This window comes from Oryx dammah, unplaced genomic scaffold (genome assembly GCF_014754425.2).
Source record: "Oryx dammah isolate SB20612 unplaced genomic scaffold, SCBI_Odam_1.1 HiC_scaffold_2, whole genome shotgun sequence".
In the NCBI taxonomy this organism is placed as follows: Eukaryota; Metazoa; Chordata; class Mammalia; order Artiodactyla; family Bovidae; genus Oryx; species Oryx dammah.
This window is the reverse complement of record NW_024070186.1, coordinates 163,378,846-163,396,130: the sequence shown is the minus strand read 5'-3', so window position 1 is coordinate 163,396,130 and position 17,285 is coordinate 163,378,846. Positions and strand designations below refer to the sequence as shown.

At 45.7% G+C, this 17,285-nt stretch overlaps 1 protein-coding gene across 18 annotated transcripts in view; it reads right to left on the bottom strand.

Moving 5' to 3' along the window:
* Positions 1–17,285, bottom strand: part of RBFOX1 (RNA binding fox-1 homolog 1) — a 1,681,944-nt gene that overhangs the window by 396,144 nt on the left and 1,268,515 nt on the right. Inside the window, exon 1 of one of the 18 annotated variants that reach the window (XM_040256421.1) lies at positions 3,423–4,281. The exons of 15 other annotated variants lie outside the window; for them this stretch is intronic. In XM_040256421.1, coding sequence (XP_040112355.1) covers positions 3,423–3,509 — 87 coding nt within the window. In that variant the 5' untranslated portion in view covers positions 3,510–4,281. Of the gene's footprint in view, positions 1–3,422; positions 4,282–17,285 lie in introns of those variants that run through there. 2 more of the 18 variants (XM_040256522.1, XM_040256509.1) reach the window with 2 other exon arrangements.

Sequence of the window (17,285 nt, the reverse complement as noted above, 5' to 3'; positions counted from 1 at the left end):
TCTTGTTGGAAATTGAGACACGAATAAAGGAGTTCAATGGGAGGATATGTTCGTTCTTCTTAACCAGAGATATCAGCAGTCCGCTCTATGCCAAGGGGAATGGAACAGTGTTTATACACTGTTAATTTGATACTTGATAGTATTTCTCCTCTCTGCTTCTTACTATGCATGAAAACTGTCCAAACTGCTTTAGCCCAATCCTCCACGGTCACTCTGGAATACTTTACATGGCTGGAAGGAAAAATTATTCACCTTGCTATCTATTCAACAAGTTCAGACATCAAAAGATGGGTTCAGGATATTCAATATGGTAAAGCATCTAGCTTTCTTCGGGGATGGCCCATGAGGTCAGCAGTCGCTACTGAATCTACTCCTGGGACAAAAGATACTATTGAGTCATGTCCTCGGAATTATTAGGAAACATCTTTGCTCACTGCCTTTTCAGGATAAGGCGATGCTCTCTTAAAAGCCTCTTATGATGTCCGATCAATTATTGTTTGTTTTCTTGGACCGAGCAGACAAAAACAGAGCAATAGGAAAACAAACAGTGGCACTTGATAGGGTTACGAAAAGGAAATTCTTAGGCCACAGAATCACTGGTTCTTCACTTTGGAAAGACTGTGAGAGGAATCCTAAATTCTGATAAGACAACCCTGCCAAGTGGCCCCTACAGCGGTTTCATACCTCCAGTCCCAGGGAACTTACTACTGCGGAAGGAACACACTCTATTTGGGATCATGAAACTGTCTCACTGATCACATTATGAGGACATGGGTGGCACCTTAATTCCCTCTAGGAAAGCCCTGGCATCTTTTTTTAAACTTCTATTTTGTACTGGGGTAGAGCAGATTAACAATGCTGTGACAGTTTCAGATGGACAGCAAACGGACTCAACCATACATACACATGTATCCATTTCCCCCCAAAGCCCCTTCTCATCCAGGCTGCCACATAACATTGAGCAGAGTTCCCTGTGCTATACAGTAGGTCCTTATCGGTTATCCGTTTTAAATACAGCAGTGTGTACATGTCCATCTCAAACTTCCTAACTCTCCCTCCCCACCGGCAACCATAAGTTCGTTCTCTAAGCCTGTGAGTTTGGGAAAGCCTGGGTTGGGAAGATCCCCTGGAGGAGGGCGCGGCAACCCACTCCAGTATTCTTGCCTGGAGAGTCCCCATGAACAGAGGAGCGTGGTGAGCTGCAGTCCATGGGGTCGCAGAGTTGGACATGACTGAGCGACTAATCACCCACACACACTTTTGCATCTTGAAGAGTCTGGGAGGAAACCCACATGATCAACGAATCGGTCAGCAAGCTGATAGAGTCTGCGGGAATACAGGAGACCTAGTATCACGTGAAGCATCAGCTGAGAGGCGAGTGTGTGGGTGTGTGTCTTGGTTTTCTCTCTCTTTGAGTTGCCTTTCCTTCACTTGTTACTGCAGTGGAGTGTCTGAGTTGCTTGATGCCGCTGGATAAATAACACAGGCTGTCTCAGAAAACTGGAAAGAAGGCCGGTCTCTCCCCACCCAGAGTGTTTCCGTGTGATCCACTGCGGGTGGGAGAGGAAGAAGATGAAGGCTGTCACAGCATCTGGGCTAAGACCCCCTGCTGCACCACTCCCTGACTTCTGGGTAACTAGTTACCGGAGGTGTCACTTGGGAAAACAAAGCATGATGCCAGCAACGATCTGCAAGTAAAATCTCTCGTTTCTTCCCCCCAGAAACGGAATCCATTTCTCAAAGGCTCTGCACAGGAGGAAGGAATGGAAACCGGGCCTCCCCAATTTCTCAGCTCATCCGTGTGTCTTCTCATCTATCACCCGGGTAATACGTCCAGAGTGGCATTTTGTAATGACAGCAGCATTCCAGTGGATCGATAGTTATTTAATTCCCAACAAGCTCTCGAGTCCATTAAGCCTGATTACATTCACCCATTTCAGTGGGTGCTGTTATTTTTCCTACACCGGCACTTAATCTATAACAGGAACTTATGAGAACTTTCAAAAGCAATTTCAGCATCAATCAGCATAGAGTGAAGGGCACGATTTTCTTGTAATTATTTATAGGATGGGGCGGTCCAGGGTCTGACAAAACTCCAACCGCTAACCTTCACCCCGAATGTCCAACGGAACTAAAAGGTTTTCCAGTGTGTCACCGAGCCTAACTTCAGACCCCAGTGCCTCACTGGCCTGCGTACGCCTGGAAGGATGGAACTGTTTCCACGTTGTTGAGGACCACTCTCCAGGTAGTCCATTATTTCTCATGCATAATATAGAAGCCTCCCAAATGATCAGGGACCATAAATCTGGCATGATAAGATGTTTCGCTATGTTTTGGACTCACCCCTAATGGCTCAAATTGCCAAGATTCTTACAGTTTACAAGAGGTAACAACAATATTCAGAAAAGGAGACACTGGAGGTTTGACCAGAACCCTCCTCAGAAATTTGAATTAATGAGCTAGTGTTACAGAATTTTGAAAGATCGTGGAGGGAGGAGCATAGAACTGAAGGTAAAAAGGACATACTAACTACATGTAGCTTTTCTTTCTTGTAGAAGGGAAATACAGAATGTATAACAAAAAGATGACTGCTCTCAAACAAACCACAAAAGAAGACATCCGGGTTTCCTGTGACGTTCAGCCTCTGTCATTAGTCAGTTTTCCACAGAGAAATTCAGACACATACCCAGAAGCCAACATTTGCTTAAAAAGACACAGTTACAATGGAAAAAAAAAAAAAAGGCCCCAAATATCTTATTTGATGATTCTCCCAACACAGAATGAAAAGCCTTAAAAGTGAAACCGACTTGTATTTCAATCATCTCCTTTCTTGCCATCATTCAGATGTAAACAACTGGTAAGGGATTCCTAGTATCATCTCTGAACTTCATAAATTAACCATCAAAAGAGCATTCCTTTTGCCTCCCTGCCACTGGTCAATTTCAGGTTTGGGAAGGCTGGGGTACCCTCTATAAAAACAGACAAACCCTGGGAAGCGGAACCTAAGGATTAATGCGTATTTCATGCTCCTGTTTCCTGGGTGAAAGCTCTTAACCAAGTCACCTCATGACCAGTTAGTCCATCTCGGGATCTGCTGTGGGAGACGGAGTCCCTCCAAGAGCCGAGAAGGAGAACAAATCCTTTGCCCCGTGGTCAACCTCCCGAAGCAAAGGCATGAATGTTAAACAGCAGCCCGATCAATACAAGCAAATATAGCTCAACTACACCATTTATTCAACCATGAGAGATGTCAATAGCCAGATTAGGGTGATCCATCTTTTTGATTTCCTACTGTCTTCCCTCAGACTACACGAGGGCTTTTTCCTGTATTAAAAGTGTTTGCTTTCTCAACCATAAAAATTCCAATTATTACTCTGCGCGCTCTGGAGTTAAGTTGCTGGCTGGCAGTGGCCTTGAATTACCTGGATCAGTCCTGGGAAGTAGGGGGCGGCTGGAACGATCATAGGTACGCCATAGGGATGCAAGAGGACTCCTTGAGAAGGCAACATGCTTTACGGGCAGGTGGGATCCCCTCGGAAGCTCAACGCATCAATGGAGAGTTGGGGGAAAAAAAAGAAAGAAAGAAAAAAAAATCTATAGACCCAACTTCTTCCGAACCACAGAGCTGAGAGCCAGATCGCCGCTGTCAGGAGCGCAGAGCTCATCAACACTCAGAGGGGAGAGAAAGAAAATCCAGCATCAGCAACTCTTAATGTGAAAGTTTTCTTCGCAGACGAGGGAGAGACACAGCAGCTGCAGGGTTGAAGCTACCAAAATGGAAGGTTCTATTTTGGGAACGGCTTGCCTAACATGACTAACCAAATACTCTTCATTAATTTAGTTCTCAGAGAGAGTGAGAGAGACCCAGAGACGGGGAGCAAGGTGGTCAGGCTGGCAGATTTGGGCTCTTTCTGAAGGTATTTTGGCAAAAGGAAAAACAAAAAACAAAAAACTGGAGTCTGTATGGGATGGTTAGAGAGGAAAGCTGAGAAATGTCAATTGATATGATTATCAGCTGCCACTTAAAAGTTCAGTAGAGGAACGCAGACAGCCTCTGGTTCTGATCACAGAGAAATGAAGAAGATGCTATCTTGTTATCCTATGTCTCTCTCTCTGTCTCTTTCTCGCTCCCTGGTTTTAGTTTTAAAGGGGCAACTTGTGCCCAAAATATAATCATACCGCCACCGAGTATCTGCTATGGCACACAGAACTATAGCTAAATTATTTACACATGTTTTGTCATTTCATTCTCAAAACTCTCGCAAGTAGCTACTACTACTAGTTCCTGGTCCACACGAGAAATGAGGTTCACTCTGGTTGAGCTGCACGCTCACAGCCCTCCACACATGAGAGGCAGTGCCAGGGTCCTAATTCCTAATTGGCCACCATATTCATTACAGTATTTCCTTCTGTAATATAATTTCATATGCCTTAAAAATAAAATTTTAACATTCTTTGTCTTTGAGCTTTCAGTGGTTATATTTTAATATGCAATCTATTAATAAGATGACTCTGCTCCGAGAGTTTAAAGGCATACCCAATGTACACCAAAACCACAGATGAGAAATACATTCCAATATTTCAGATCATTCTGATGTTTGAAAACATCCAAGTGATGGTCCAGCATGCGTTACATGGTCACAGATACACCCAGATGGGATTGCAGGAAGTGGAATTATACTGACTTGGGTGTCCCAACTTGGCAGCTGAGTGATGCTGAACACGTTGCTCAGCGTCTCTGAACCTTCGTTTCTTCATTTGGAAAACTGAGATAATAACAGACCCTACCTCATAGGGTTGTGTGACGAGAAAAGTGCTTGGCATCCTCTCACAATGTGTACAAGACGTGTATTTGGCATTCTCATGTGTTTCCTGTTCCTCTACGGACGCCTGGTATAGACACGCCTTTGACTTCGGGTGGAAGGCAAAGACAGCCTTCAGATTGTCACTCTTCTAATATGTATCCCAGGAAAGCACCTGCTAGTGTGGAGAATTTCCCAATTTTGAGAGCACAGACTGAGTCTATTCAGGCCATGCTAAAGGCCCTGGGGATCATTGAAAATCACCTTCAAGCCCAACATCTGCTTGCCACCTCCCACCTCGAACTCGAAACCTGACACTGGATATAGATTTTTGTTGAAACTTGGAGAGCATCAGACACAGCAAAACGTATTCAACTATTGGCTTTTTCTAAATCCAAATGTCAATGCCTCCACTTTTAGATCGCCAAGGTGTTTTTACACTACACTAATTTTAGCTGCTTGATTTAGTTGCATAATTACATTTCTAGATAACGACAGTGGACAGCGTTTGGCAGAGAATGCAATGATTTAAGGCTGAATTGGGGCCGTCTTGACAAGGTTTCTCTATAATTGATTCTCATGTATCCAAGTGGCCACCCTGTTAGGATTCAGAAAGCTCCAGGAACAGCTGCGAGTTGACCCTCTCTTACTTAACAGCCTGATACTGCTTCTAACTTTAGCTTTTGACGCTGACTTTCAACACTGCTCTTCTGAGAAGTCAACCAGTGAGAACAGAAGCTTTACCATGAGACCGCTTCCTGGGGGTGGGGAGAGCTCTTCCTGACTTTGGAATGCCCTGGGGTCAGACTGTGTTATGTCTCTGATGGAAAAATCACTGGACCAGGAGGCAGGAATTCAGGAAGGCCAGAAATGTATAGATTTAGACTTTGTTTCCCGAATCTCCTATGTAAGTGACAATGCACACTTCCTCTTCTCCAAGAAGGTTCTGATGAGCAAAACTGTGGAAGTGTTTTGGAAACTTGTTCAGTTGCTAAGTTGTGTCTGATTCTTTGCGACCTCGGGGACTGCAGCACAGCTAGGCTTCCCTGTCCTTCACCATCTCCTGGAGTTTGCTCAAATTCATGTCCATTGAGTCGGTGATGCTCAATGAAATACGGCATGGAATGGCATGGAAACTGTAGAGTTACGTAAATATAAGAGTCTTCTATGTATTACTCTGTGTGTTGTTTTTTTTTAAAGAACTTGATGATATATTTCAGAAATATAGACACTGCAATAAAGCAAGTTGCACACATTTCTGCTTTCCCAGTGCAAATAAAAGATATGGTTAGACTACACTACTGTATTAAGTGTGTGATAGCCTTATGTCTAAAAGAAGTATATGCCTTAATTAAAAAAATACTTTCTTGTTAAAACAGGCTAAAGTGAAAGTGAAAGTGAAGTCACTCAGTGGTGTCCGACTCTTTGTGACCCCGTGGACTGTAGCCTGCCAGGTTCCTCCGTCCATGGGTTTCTCCAGGCAAGAATACTGGAGTGGGGTGCCATTTCCTTCTCCAGGGGAATCTTTCCGACCCAGGGATCGAACCCAGGTCTCCCGCATGGCAGGCAGACGCTTTAACCTCTGAGCCACCAGGGAAGCTCCCCACCATCTGAATCCTCAGCGAGCTATAATCGTAATCTTGAAAATCAGTTATCACAGATACGGACAAATGGAAAATAATGAAAAAGTCTAAAACAGTGAGAGTTACCAAAATATGACAGAGATGTGAGGTGAGCCAGTGCTGTTGGGAGAATGGTGTCCGCCGACTTGCTTGACTCAGGGTTGTCATAAACGTTCAGTCTGTTAAACAACAACAAACGCAGCATCTGGGAAGCACAATAAAATGAGGCATGCCTATACAACCAGAACGTATAGATATATACTGTTTCCTTTGCAAAAGGTGCTTTCTCTTTTCTTTGTAAGAACTCCAAGCCACAAAAGCTTTTCTGCTCCTAAGCATTTAGCATGCCTTTCCCTCTCTCTGAAAATAAAGGCCTGTTGTCTTGTGACCCTTTTTCACTTTGGCTGCGAGGTCAGAGCCTAATAAGAGGTTCAACTCTGTCCATTCCTTTGACCTGTACTACGGGCGTATCTGTGTTTTCATCTTCCTGTTCTCGCCACCTCCAGTCCTGTTACTCACATCTCCTCTGATTCTGATTTTATATTTAGATACAACTGTCATCTATGATTGTAGTAGTTATATTTGTGAAGTGGTGTGAATTGAATGTTTCCTTTTTCAAAACCCATCCACCAAACTTTATGAAATAATACAACACGGAAATAAATAATGATCACTAACCAAAACCTCTTGTTTTCTAACGTGTTCTGTTTTCCCAAACAGGAAGCATCTAATATGACTGGACCATAACTCTTTGCTTGTGGGTCCATTGCTTCCACTAAAAGGTGGGCTTCCCTGGTGACTCAGATGGTAAAGAATCTGCCTGCAATGCAGGAAACCTGGGTTCAATTCCTGGGTCGGGAAGATCTTTCGAAGGGAATGTCTACTCACGCCAGTATTGCCAGGAAAAGCTCCATGGACAGAGAAGCAGGCACTATATTCTCTGTATCTTCACTTCCCATTGGCTCACAGTAAACAGGTAGCTACAATGTCTAGTATTGGTGTCTTAAGCTCATAGTATCTTGCAGGAATTTAAAGAGAGAGTGAGAGAAAAAGAAAAAAAAAAAAAAAAAGAGGCAAAGGACAAGAGATATAGTCCTGGCTGCTGCTGCTGCTGCTAAGTCGCTTCAGTCGTGTCCGACTCTGTGCGACCCCAGAGACGGCAGCCCACCCCGCTCCCCCGCCCCTGGGATTCTCCAGGCAAGAACACTGGAGTGGGTTGCCATTTCCTTCTCCAGTGCATGAAAGTGAAAAGGGAAAGTGAAGTCGCTCAGTCGTGTCCGACTCTTAGCGACCCCATGGACTGCAGCCCACCAGGCTCCTCCGTCCATGGGATTTGCCAGGCAAGAGTACTGGAGTGGGGTGCCATTGCCTTCTCAGTGGATAGCAAACATGGGAATGAATGGTAGACTGAATTCAAACCAAGAGCCAAGTAACATTAGCATGCTGGCAGTCGCAAGCAGCAGAGGGCAAACTTTTTTTCTGAAAATGGGCAGGTGACAAATATTTTAGATGTCGTGAACCCTCAACTCTCTGTGTTACAACTACTCAAAACTGTGCCATTTTCATATGAAAATGATTACAGTACATAAGTAGATTCTGAAATTTGAATTTCCTGTCATTTTCACCTGTCACAAAATATTCTTTTTAGTTTTTCTCAACCGTTTAAAATTATATAAACCAATCTGAGCTTAAGGGTCATACAAAAACAGTCAAAGCCAGGTTTGCCTCACAGGCTATGGTTTTTCTCATCTTTATCCAAATCCTTTCTTTATTTTTTATTAAGTTAGAGTAAAATATTCATTGGAAGTACTGATGCTGAAGCTCCAATACTTTGGCCACCTGATGCAAAGAGCCAACTCATTGGAAAAGACCACGATGCTGGGAAAGATCAAAGGCAAAAGGAGAAGGGGACGACAGAGGGTGAGATGCCTGGATAGCATTGCTGGCTCAATGGACATGAGTTTGAGCAAACTCTGGGAGATAGCGAAGGACAGGGAAGACTAGTATGCTGCAGTCCATGGGGTCACAGAGTGAAGTCGGACATGACTTAGCGACTGAACAACAAAAATAATTGCTTTACAATCTTGTGTTCATTTCTGCTGTGCAACAAGACACTCGCTTCATGGTTACTGACCTCTCTTATCCTTTCCTGGATTCAAATGCTTCTTTTTCTTTTTTTTTAATAGTTTTTCTATTTAAAACATTTTTTATTTATTTAGTTGACCGTACCGGGTCTTAGCTGTGACACATGGCCTCTAGTTGCCTGCTGACCAGGGAATGAACCTGGGCCCCCTGCATGGGGGCCAAGGAGTCTTAGCCACTGGACCATGAGGGAACCCCCAGAAAGTTCTTCTTATGCTGTCACATAGGACAACTCTTTCCCTGGATCCTGAGAGCCAACATGAGGGTGACCAGCCAGCACAACCCTTCTGAGCAGCAGCTACTCCAAGTTTTAACACTCATGTAAGAGAAGGAAAAAGGACAGAAAGCACAAGGATTGGCTGGCGGATGGGATCGGGGAGCACTCAGCAAAGACTGATTTCTGACTTACAGATGCTATTGGCCAACAGAGTCGACTGCTGCCTTGGGGACCAAATCCAGTTTATAGGTGACGATGATGAACGTGCTAACGGGCATGATGACGACAACAACAGCGATGATGCTTTGACGTCACAGCACGAAAAGGAGCGGGCATGTTTAAACGGAAGTACCGTCTATACATCGTCGATCTGCAAGATCTCTTGAGAGCCTGGAAGATCTAGAACCTTTGGCACACACTTCCTTGGCTCAACAATCCCTGAAGTCTGGGAGGGAGGCACCTCCCCCCCGCCCCACACACCCCCTGATCAGGAGCCCTTGAGACCATCCCCATCACCCTTCACCTGCTTCCTGAAAAATGACCATCAGAACAGGACAAAACAGAATGCACAGGGAATGAACTGTTTCTCTGACAATAATCATACTCTTTATCTTGCGGGTATTGATGGTTGTTATCTCCTGAGGAAGATCTATGCAGATTAATGACCCACGCCTCCCCATTCCCAGGCGGCGCTAGTGGTAAAGAACCCGCCTGACAATGCAAGAGACTTAAAAGACTCTGGTCCGATCCCTGGGTCGGGAAGATCCCCTGGAGGAGGGCATGGCAACCCACTCCAGTATTCTTGCCTGGAGAATCCCATGGACAGAGGAGCCTGGTGGGCTATACAGCCCATAGGGCCAGGAAGTGGTGGACACAACTGAAGCCGCTTAGCACACACCCCGTTTCCAGACCAAGTTGGGTGACAGAGAATTCTGTACTGTTTTTTCAAGGTCGTTTGCCATATCCCTCAGCTTTCCTTTCCCAGCTGCATCCTCTAATACACACTGTCCTTCCTTGTACCAATCACTTCTCTGCAAACCACACTGAGCTGCCTTTGCCAAACACCTTCATGAATCCACCACTCCTTACAAATTTGCCTGCTATGCAGAACTACCCTCTTTCCCTCCCTTCTTTCCTTCTTTTCTCCCTATCTCCCTTCCTTCTCTGTAATTTAACATTACTGGCCTTAGTCAGAGGCACATTTTCTGCAAAACCTTTTGCATCACCCCAGGCAGAACTAACTGTACCATCACCCGTGTGCTAAAATCCTGTTATATTGTATAATAATGATTCTTTTATGTGTGATGATTCCTTCAAGTAGGTAGACTGGCTCACATAAGGAAGCGTGTTATTCATTCTTAGTCATGCAGTGCTAAGTCCTTTCAGTTATGTCCGATTCTTTGTGACTCAATGGCCTATAGCCCACCAGGCTCCTCTGCCCATGAGACTCTCCAGGCAAGAATACTGGAGTAGGTTGCCATGCCCTCCTCCAGGGGATCTTTCTGACCCAGGGATGGAACCCACATCTCTCACTTCTCTTAGGCGGGTTTTGTTTTGTTTTGTTTCTTACTATTAGGGCTACCTGGGAAGTGTCCCCATGCTTATTTACCCGATGACTAAAAGGCTGAGTAGATAAATGAAGCTTCCTAAAATGCTTCCTGAGAGAATGACTGACTGAACAATGGTTTTGGACTAGTAAGAGTGAAGTTGCATTTATACACTGCATTTGCCGGGGGTCTCCATACCACTGAGAGCTTCAGATTTCCAAGGTCATCTCAACTCACCTGGAAGGGTCTGGGTACCATGAGAAAACATGAGCTCCATACCTGTAGAGGCCAAGTTGGGATCCTGGCTCTGTCATCCTTTTCAGCATTTGATCTGGGATGAGAAGACACTTAGCCCTGAGCCCCAGTCTCCTCGGGGTAAAATGGGACGACATCTGGCCTGTTGCACAGGTACGCTGCTGCTGTGAAATGATAGGCTGCATACGGGTGCTCCTGGCACTCGGAAAGTGTTCAAAAAGGGCTACTTTAGTCGATGTGTTCTTCTTCAGCAATGTCTTTCATGCGCCCAGGTCAAGGGTTTCCTAGTCATCCCAGTCTTCCGGTCAAGTCTGCCTCCACAATGCCCTACCTGTACACCACAATGATGTTTCCGTAGGAGCCTTCATGCCATCTGTTTCCTCCCAGGACCCAAGATTGCTCCCTTTTTCAACAAGCAAACACACGTCTGATGCCCCAGGCAGCTTTCCCACCCTCTCCAGAACTTAGAACCCTACCTGTCTAAACCCCTGGAAGACCAGCAGTGGTTTTCTCCCACATGGTAAAGACCTGACTCGTGACTGTTTCAGGGTATGCTTCTATTTCACACCCTCCACCTCCTGCTCCATCATTTTGTTTTCCCATCTTTCTCACAGGACTGGGCACAGAGCAGACATTCAGGAGGCACTTGAGAATTATCTGGGGTAGCCCCATGACGCTCTGGAGGTTCAGAGAGGTTAAGGGACCTGTCCAATGTTAGACAGCAAAACAGGTGCTTTCTTAATTCTCAAGGGCCAGTTTTCCCTTCTACACGCCCCTAATCTCTGCAACTCTAGAGCGACGAGTTGAACCAAAATGGATAAACTCCACTCACGATGACCTCGAGAAGGGAATGGCAACCTACTCCAGTATTCTGGCCTGAAAAAGCCCATGGATAGAAGAGCCTGGCAGGCTACCGTCCATGAGGTCACAAAGAGTCGGACACAACTGAGCAACTGAGCACACACGTGCACACTCAGCACCAGGCACGCATTCTAACCCCATCCAACGCAGGTAAGATCAAAGCATGGAAGGGCTTTGTCTCAAAGGGAAATGGACCTCAAAGAAAAAGTTTCTGAGATGCTACATAATGCTTACGGTCCTGAGGCTGAGGGTTGACACATGAGCTCCAAGAAGAGGGGAGGCTGGAAGCATCATGTCCACTACCAGGGAGGCAAGACCTTCCATAGGAGGAGCTTCCAGCGACCGCCTGTTCTCTAGGTTATAGTCACCTCGTTTGTAACCTCAGCCAAGGAACAGTCCAGCCAGGAGAGTCACATCCTGGGAAGAGAAGACACATCCCCAGCCCACTGGGATCAGTCAACACGTGTAAATCAGGTGATGCATGGGGAGCTCTTACACAAGCACTTACACAAGCTCTTACGTAAGTACTAAGCATCAGTTCTCACTGCGGCATTGCTATATTCTCTCATTCCCTGACACTTCCACTCGATGCTCACTGTGTGTTCTTGTGCCAAAATCTTAACATCTCTGTGCCTCAGGTTTATTATCTGTAAAACATGAACTTGGACAAACTCCAGAAGACGGTGCGGGACAGGGAAGCCTGGCGTGCTGCAAACCATGGGGTCACAAAGAGCCAGACACGACTTAGTGACTGAACGACAACAACAAAACAAGAATACGACGAGCAACCACACCTTGCAGGGTGTCGAGAGACTCAAAAAAGAGTCACGTACAGACACGGTTAGCTGAGGCCCTGGCTCAGAGCTGATAGTGGGGGCACGATTGTCATAGTAATGAGGCATTAGCAGCATCTAGTTCCAAGGATCAAACCAGCACAACACCCAGGTTCGATCCCTGGGTCAGGAAGATTCCCCTGGAGAAGGGAACGGCAACCCACTCCAGCCTTCTTGCCTGGAGAATCCCATGGACAGAGGAGTCTGGCGGGCTATAGTCCATGGGGGTCACACAGAGTCGGACACGACTGATTGACTAACACAAACCAGAAGTATCAAAACCCTTCCTCCCTTCAAATGTGAACTGGTCAAATAGTTTTTACAGATGCCAGCAGGGAGGTGCATTTCTGTGGGAAGAATGTACCTTCTTTTTCCAGGTTCTAAACCAAAAATATTAAGACAGAGAGTCTAACGAATATGTGGACATAGCTACTGTCCCTGGAAGACCAGTTTGGAAAACAAAATACGAGAATTTCAAATTCAACTGGGGGTTTATGGGGATGAGGAAGTGCCTCTGAAAGAAGAATAACCCAAAAAATCCAGGACACTAGGTCACCCCCACCCAGTAACATCACACACCCCCTTCTCAATAAAATTGGTTATGAACACACACAAAGAAAATTCCCGTAGCTCTTGTGAGTGAGGAAGCTGGTGATCAGCATTAGAAATCCCAGCCCCCAGTGGTGGAGGCACGCCTCCTCTCGGATCATTAAGCACTTCTTGACCTGATTCTCCTCTGAAAGCCAGACTGACCGGCTGAATGAGCAAATCTAAGAATATCAACCTCGCACACCATCTCTGCTGAGATCAACAATGCTTCAGGAACCGACCCCTGACCTGTCTGGGGATGAATGGCAACTGGGTTTTGAGAACGTATTGACCTTGTTCTCCGCAAACAAATACTCCCTGGGGTCTCTCAGGGATGGGGGAATGAATAATAAGCCGCTCGGCCAGATTGCGCTTCCTGCCCTCCTTGCATCTTTGGTCGTGTGTGTGCGCATGCGTGCGTGCGTGCTACACGGCCCTGCAGGAGCTGGGTACAGAGTTCACTCCAAATAGCCCGAGGCCCCAGGACTCAGAACTGGTCTTTGTGTCCTGACCCCATGCATGCTCTGTCCTCCCTTGGAACGGGCTAAATCACCTGAACTCCAGGCATCCTTTTCCCCTGAGAGACTAGGTCTGCACTGGCCTCTACCAAAGTGAACTCAGCATCAAAGATGCCTCATGAGATGTTTCATTTGTAAAAAGAACCCTGAGGCCAAAGAAGTGACAGAGACTCAGCTTGTTCTCTCTCCCACTTGGGGGTTCATGGTGCATAGCCTACTACAGCACCCAAGAAGTCCTGTAAAAGAAGAAAAATAGAGACCTGTTTGACCATGTTTGATGCAGACATTCCCAAACTTATTTGATGACTGACTGGCCCTCCATCCATCCACCTACTCATCCATCCATCCATCCATACCCACTCATCCATCCATCCATCTATCCATCCAATCATGCATCCATCCATCTATCCACCCCTATCCATCTATCCATCCACACTCATCCATCCATCCATCTATCCATCCATCCATCCATGCATCTATCCATCCATCCATCCATGCATCTATCCATCCATCCATCTTGCTGTCTATATGAATATCTGGCTATTGAGAGTAATAAATTATGTCAGTCCCTGGGCAAAGTTCTTTACTGTTTCTCCCAATTCTCCTCCTCCTATTTCTTCACTTTCATCAGAATCTTTGTGACTGTCACCACAACCACCATCATCATCATTATCACAGTTGCTGTGAATTCAATGCTTACTTTGTGCCAGGCCCTGTCCTGTACTAATTTCAACAGACGTGTTATCTAGGTGATCCCCTCTAAATCCCTATGAAGGAGATTCTGTTACATTTATTGCATCAGAGACAAGAACACAGAGCCACTGAGAGGGGGAGTAAATTGGTCAAGAAAACAGAGCTACAAAATGCAGACCTGTGCAACGGGCCAGAAGTCCTAGAGCCTAAAACCTAAGAGAAACCCTTTTGTGCCTGCGACAGTCATGGACACACTCTAAGCAATGCTGGCCTGGACTGAACTCAAGCCGAGTAGACCCCTCATCTCCTTTGCCCTCAATCTCTCACTCATTCTCAAGTACCCTAATTGCTGTTAAAGCAAAGCCAGACAAAACCATAGCCTGAAAAGACAGATGGACAAGACTTGAAGGCTTGGAGAAGGGCTGGCCTCCGGCCCCTGCCACTCCACCCCACTGAGTCATCAGGAAGCAGAAAAATACCTCCCGAGGAAGAGGAGGTCTAAGGCAGTAGAAATGGGCTGATACATGGGCACACCAGCCAAGAGTGAACCATGGGAAGAAAAAAAACAAGATGACAGAGTGATCCAAGAGAAAAAGCCCTAGAGAGATGACCCTGTGTCACCATCTCAACCTCCAGCGCTCCTTATCTCCTCGGCCCATCCTGTCCTTGGCTCTTTCTTCTATAAATGCCTCTTCTCGAGGTGACGAGACGGTTCTTCATTCTTATTTTTGAAGTATGGACCACTCTGAGAATTTTGTCCTCATCCCAGAAAACTGCACATAACTCACAAAATGTTCCGTATCATGGCAGGGAGCTGGTGGGTCCTCTGACATCCATCTGTGGACCGCTGTGGGGCCTCAGGCTCCCAGTGATGGATCAGGTGACCATCCTTGCCTGGAATCACGTTGCCCAGCCCTGTGGATGTACACCTGCCACTGAAAGAACTCTCACCACAGTTCAGCAGGAGTGACAGTTTCAAGAAGGCAAGAAAATCGAACAATGTGGGGAGATGCTAAGGCACTGCGTATTGTACAATCAAGGAGTATGTGTGCTCAGGCGTGTCTGACTCTTTGCGACCTCATGGACTGTAGCCCACCAGGCTCCACTGTCCATGGGATCTTCCAGGCAAGAATACTGGAGTAGGTTGCCATTTCCTTTTCCAGAGGATCTTCCCAACTCAGGGACTGAACCCATGTCTCCTGCGTCTCCTGCTTGGCAGGTGGATTCTTTACCACTGAGCTATCCGGGAATCCCCAAACCTAGGCAGACACTAAGAAATTTGAACACACACACCCTTAGCCCTTTTGTCTGACAATGAACAATCGTCTTAAGATAAGGTCTGCCTTCTAGCGGAAGCTTTCACCTCCCATTTCAGGCCACGAAACAGATGCTATCAAACCGAAGAGTAGGGGACTTCCCTGACGGTTCTGTGGTTGAGAATCTGCCTTCTAACGAAACAGACACTGGTTTAATCCCAGGTCGGGGAACTAAGGTGTCGCATGCAGAAGGGCAACTGAGCTCTCACACCACAACTACTGAGTCCTCACGTGAGGACTCACACAACAACAAAAGATCCAGCGTGCTGCAACTAAGACCCAGAGCAGAAATGAAAACAGACAAACAGACCCTAAAGAGTGTGTGTTAGGCATAGGGTGTCGCCCACTAAACCCGTCACCAAGCGCTGGGGGAGAACGGAGCCAGGACATAGACATTTGTGTTTTCAGAGACTACGCAGTCTGGTTCTTGCAGAGAAAAAGATTGAGAGAGGAGGGACCCAGGACCAAGCCATGCAGCTGAGCATCTGAAAGCCGGAGCCAAGGTGCTGACCGCTGCAGATGGTTTCTCTGCGATGTCAGGGCCTGGCAGCTGGTGGCAAGAGAGAGCCTCTGACAGGTGGGCTTCTCAGCTTCCCGGATTAGCAGTGCCCTTCTGGGGCACACTGGGGACATCAAAAGAGGAACCACCCGGGGTGACCTCATTTCCTTTCTGACTCGACATTACCATCTATTTTTAAATATTTTGGGAACAAACCATATATATCATTTACTATTTGCCAGGCACCTTCTAACTCCTTTATGTATTCACTCGTGTAACCTCTTTTTTTTTTTTTTTCCCCAGATGGTAAAGAATCTGCCTGCAATGCAGGATACCTGGGTTTGATCCCTGGGTTGGGAAGATCTCCTGGAGAAAGGAATGGAAACCCACTCCAGCATTCTTTTCTGGCAAATCCCATGGACAGAGGAGCCTGGTGGGCTACAGTCCATGGGGTCTCAAAGAGTCGGAAATGATTAAGCACCTAACATTTTATTTCACTTGATTTATAATATTGTGTTAGTTTCAGGTGTACAGCTTCAGATTCCATTATAGGTTATTAGAAGATATTGACTGTAGTTTTCTGTGCTACCCAGTAGGAATATTCTGTCTATCTATTTTATACATAGCAGTGTGTATCTATCAATCCCACACTATCTGTCCCCCTCCCCTTCCGCCTTTGGTAACCATTTTGTTTTCTCTGTGAGTCTATTTTGTGAATAAGTTGACTCGTATTATTTTTTTTTAAGATTCCACATATGCATAATATAATATTTGCCTGAGTGAAATAAGTGACTTATTTCACTTAGTATAATAATCTCTAGGTTGATCCATGTTGCTACAAAGGGCAATCTCACACTCATCTTTATGGCTGAGTAGTACTCCATCGTGTGTACATATATATACCATATCTTCTTTATCCGTTCATCTGCTGATGGGTGTTTACACTGTCTCCACATCTTGGCAATTGTGAATAGTGCTGCTATGAACACTGGTGTACATGTAACTTTCCAAATTAGATTAACTCATATAATTTGTACAACAACTCTGAAAGGCAAGTTTTGCTACTACTATCACTGTATGACTGACAGGGAAACTGAAGCACAGAAAAGTTAAGCAACTTGCCCAGGATCCAGAACATGTGGGTGGTCCAGGCTCAGGCAGCCCCATGTGTATTTTCCAAAGACACATTTTTGCAAAATATATTTCTGTAGGTCTCCAATTGACTAATATAAAACAGAATTTTCTTTTTATTATAATATGTACCATATTGGCTAAGAACTCAGATATCAGGCCCATACTGAGCTTAGGTTCAGAATCTGGCTCTAACTGTTCCTGGCTCTGTTGACATGGATGAATTACTGAATGTCAAATAATTCACTTATAAATTTGGAG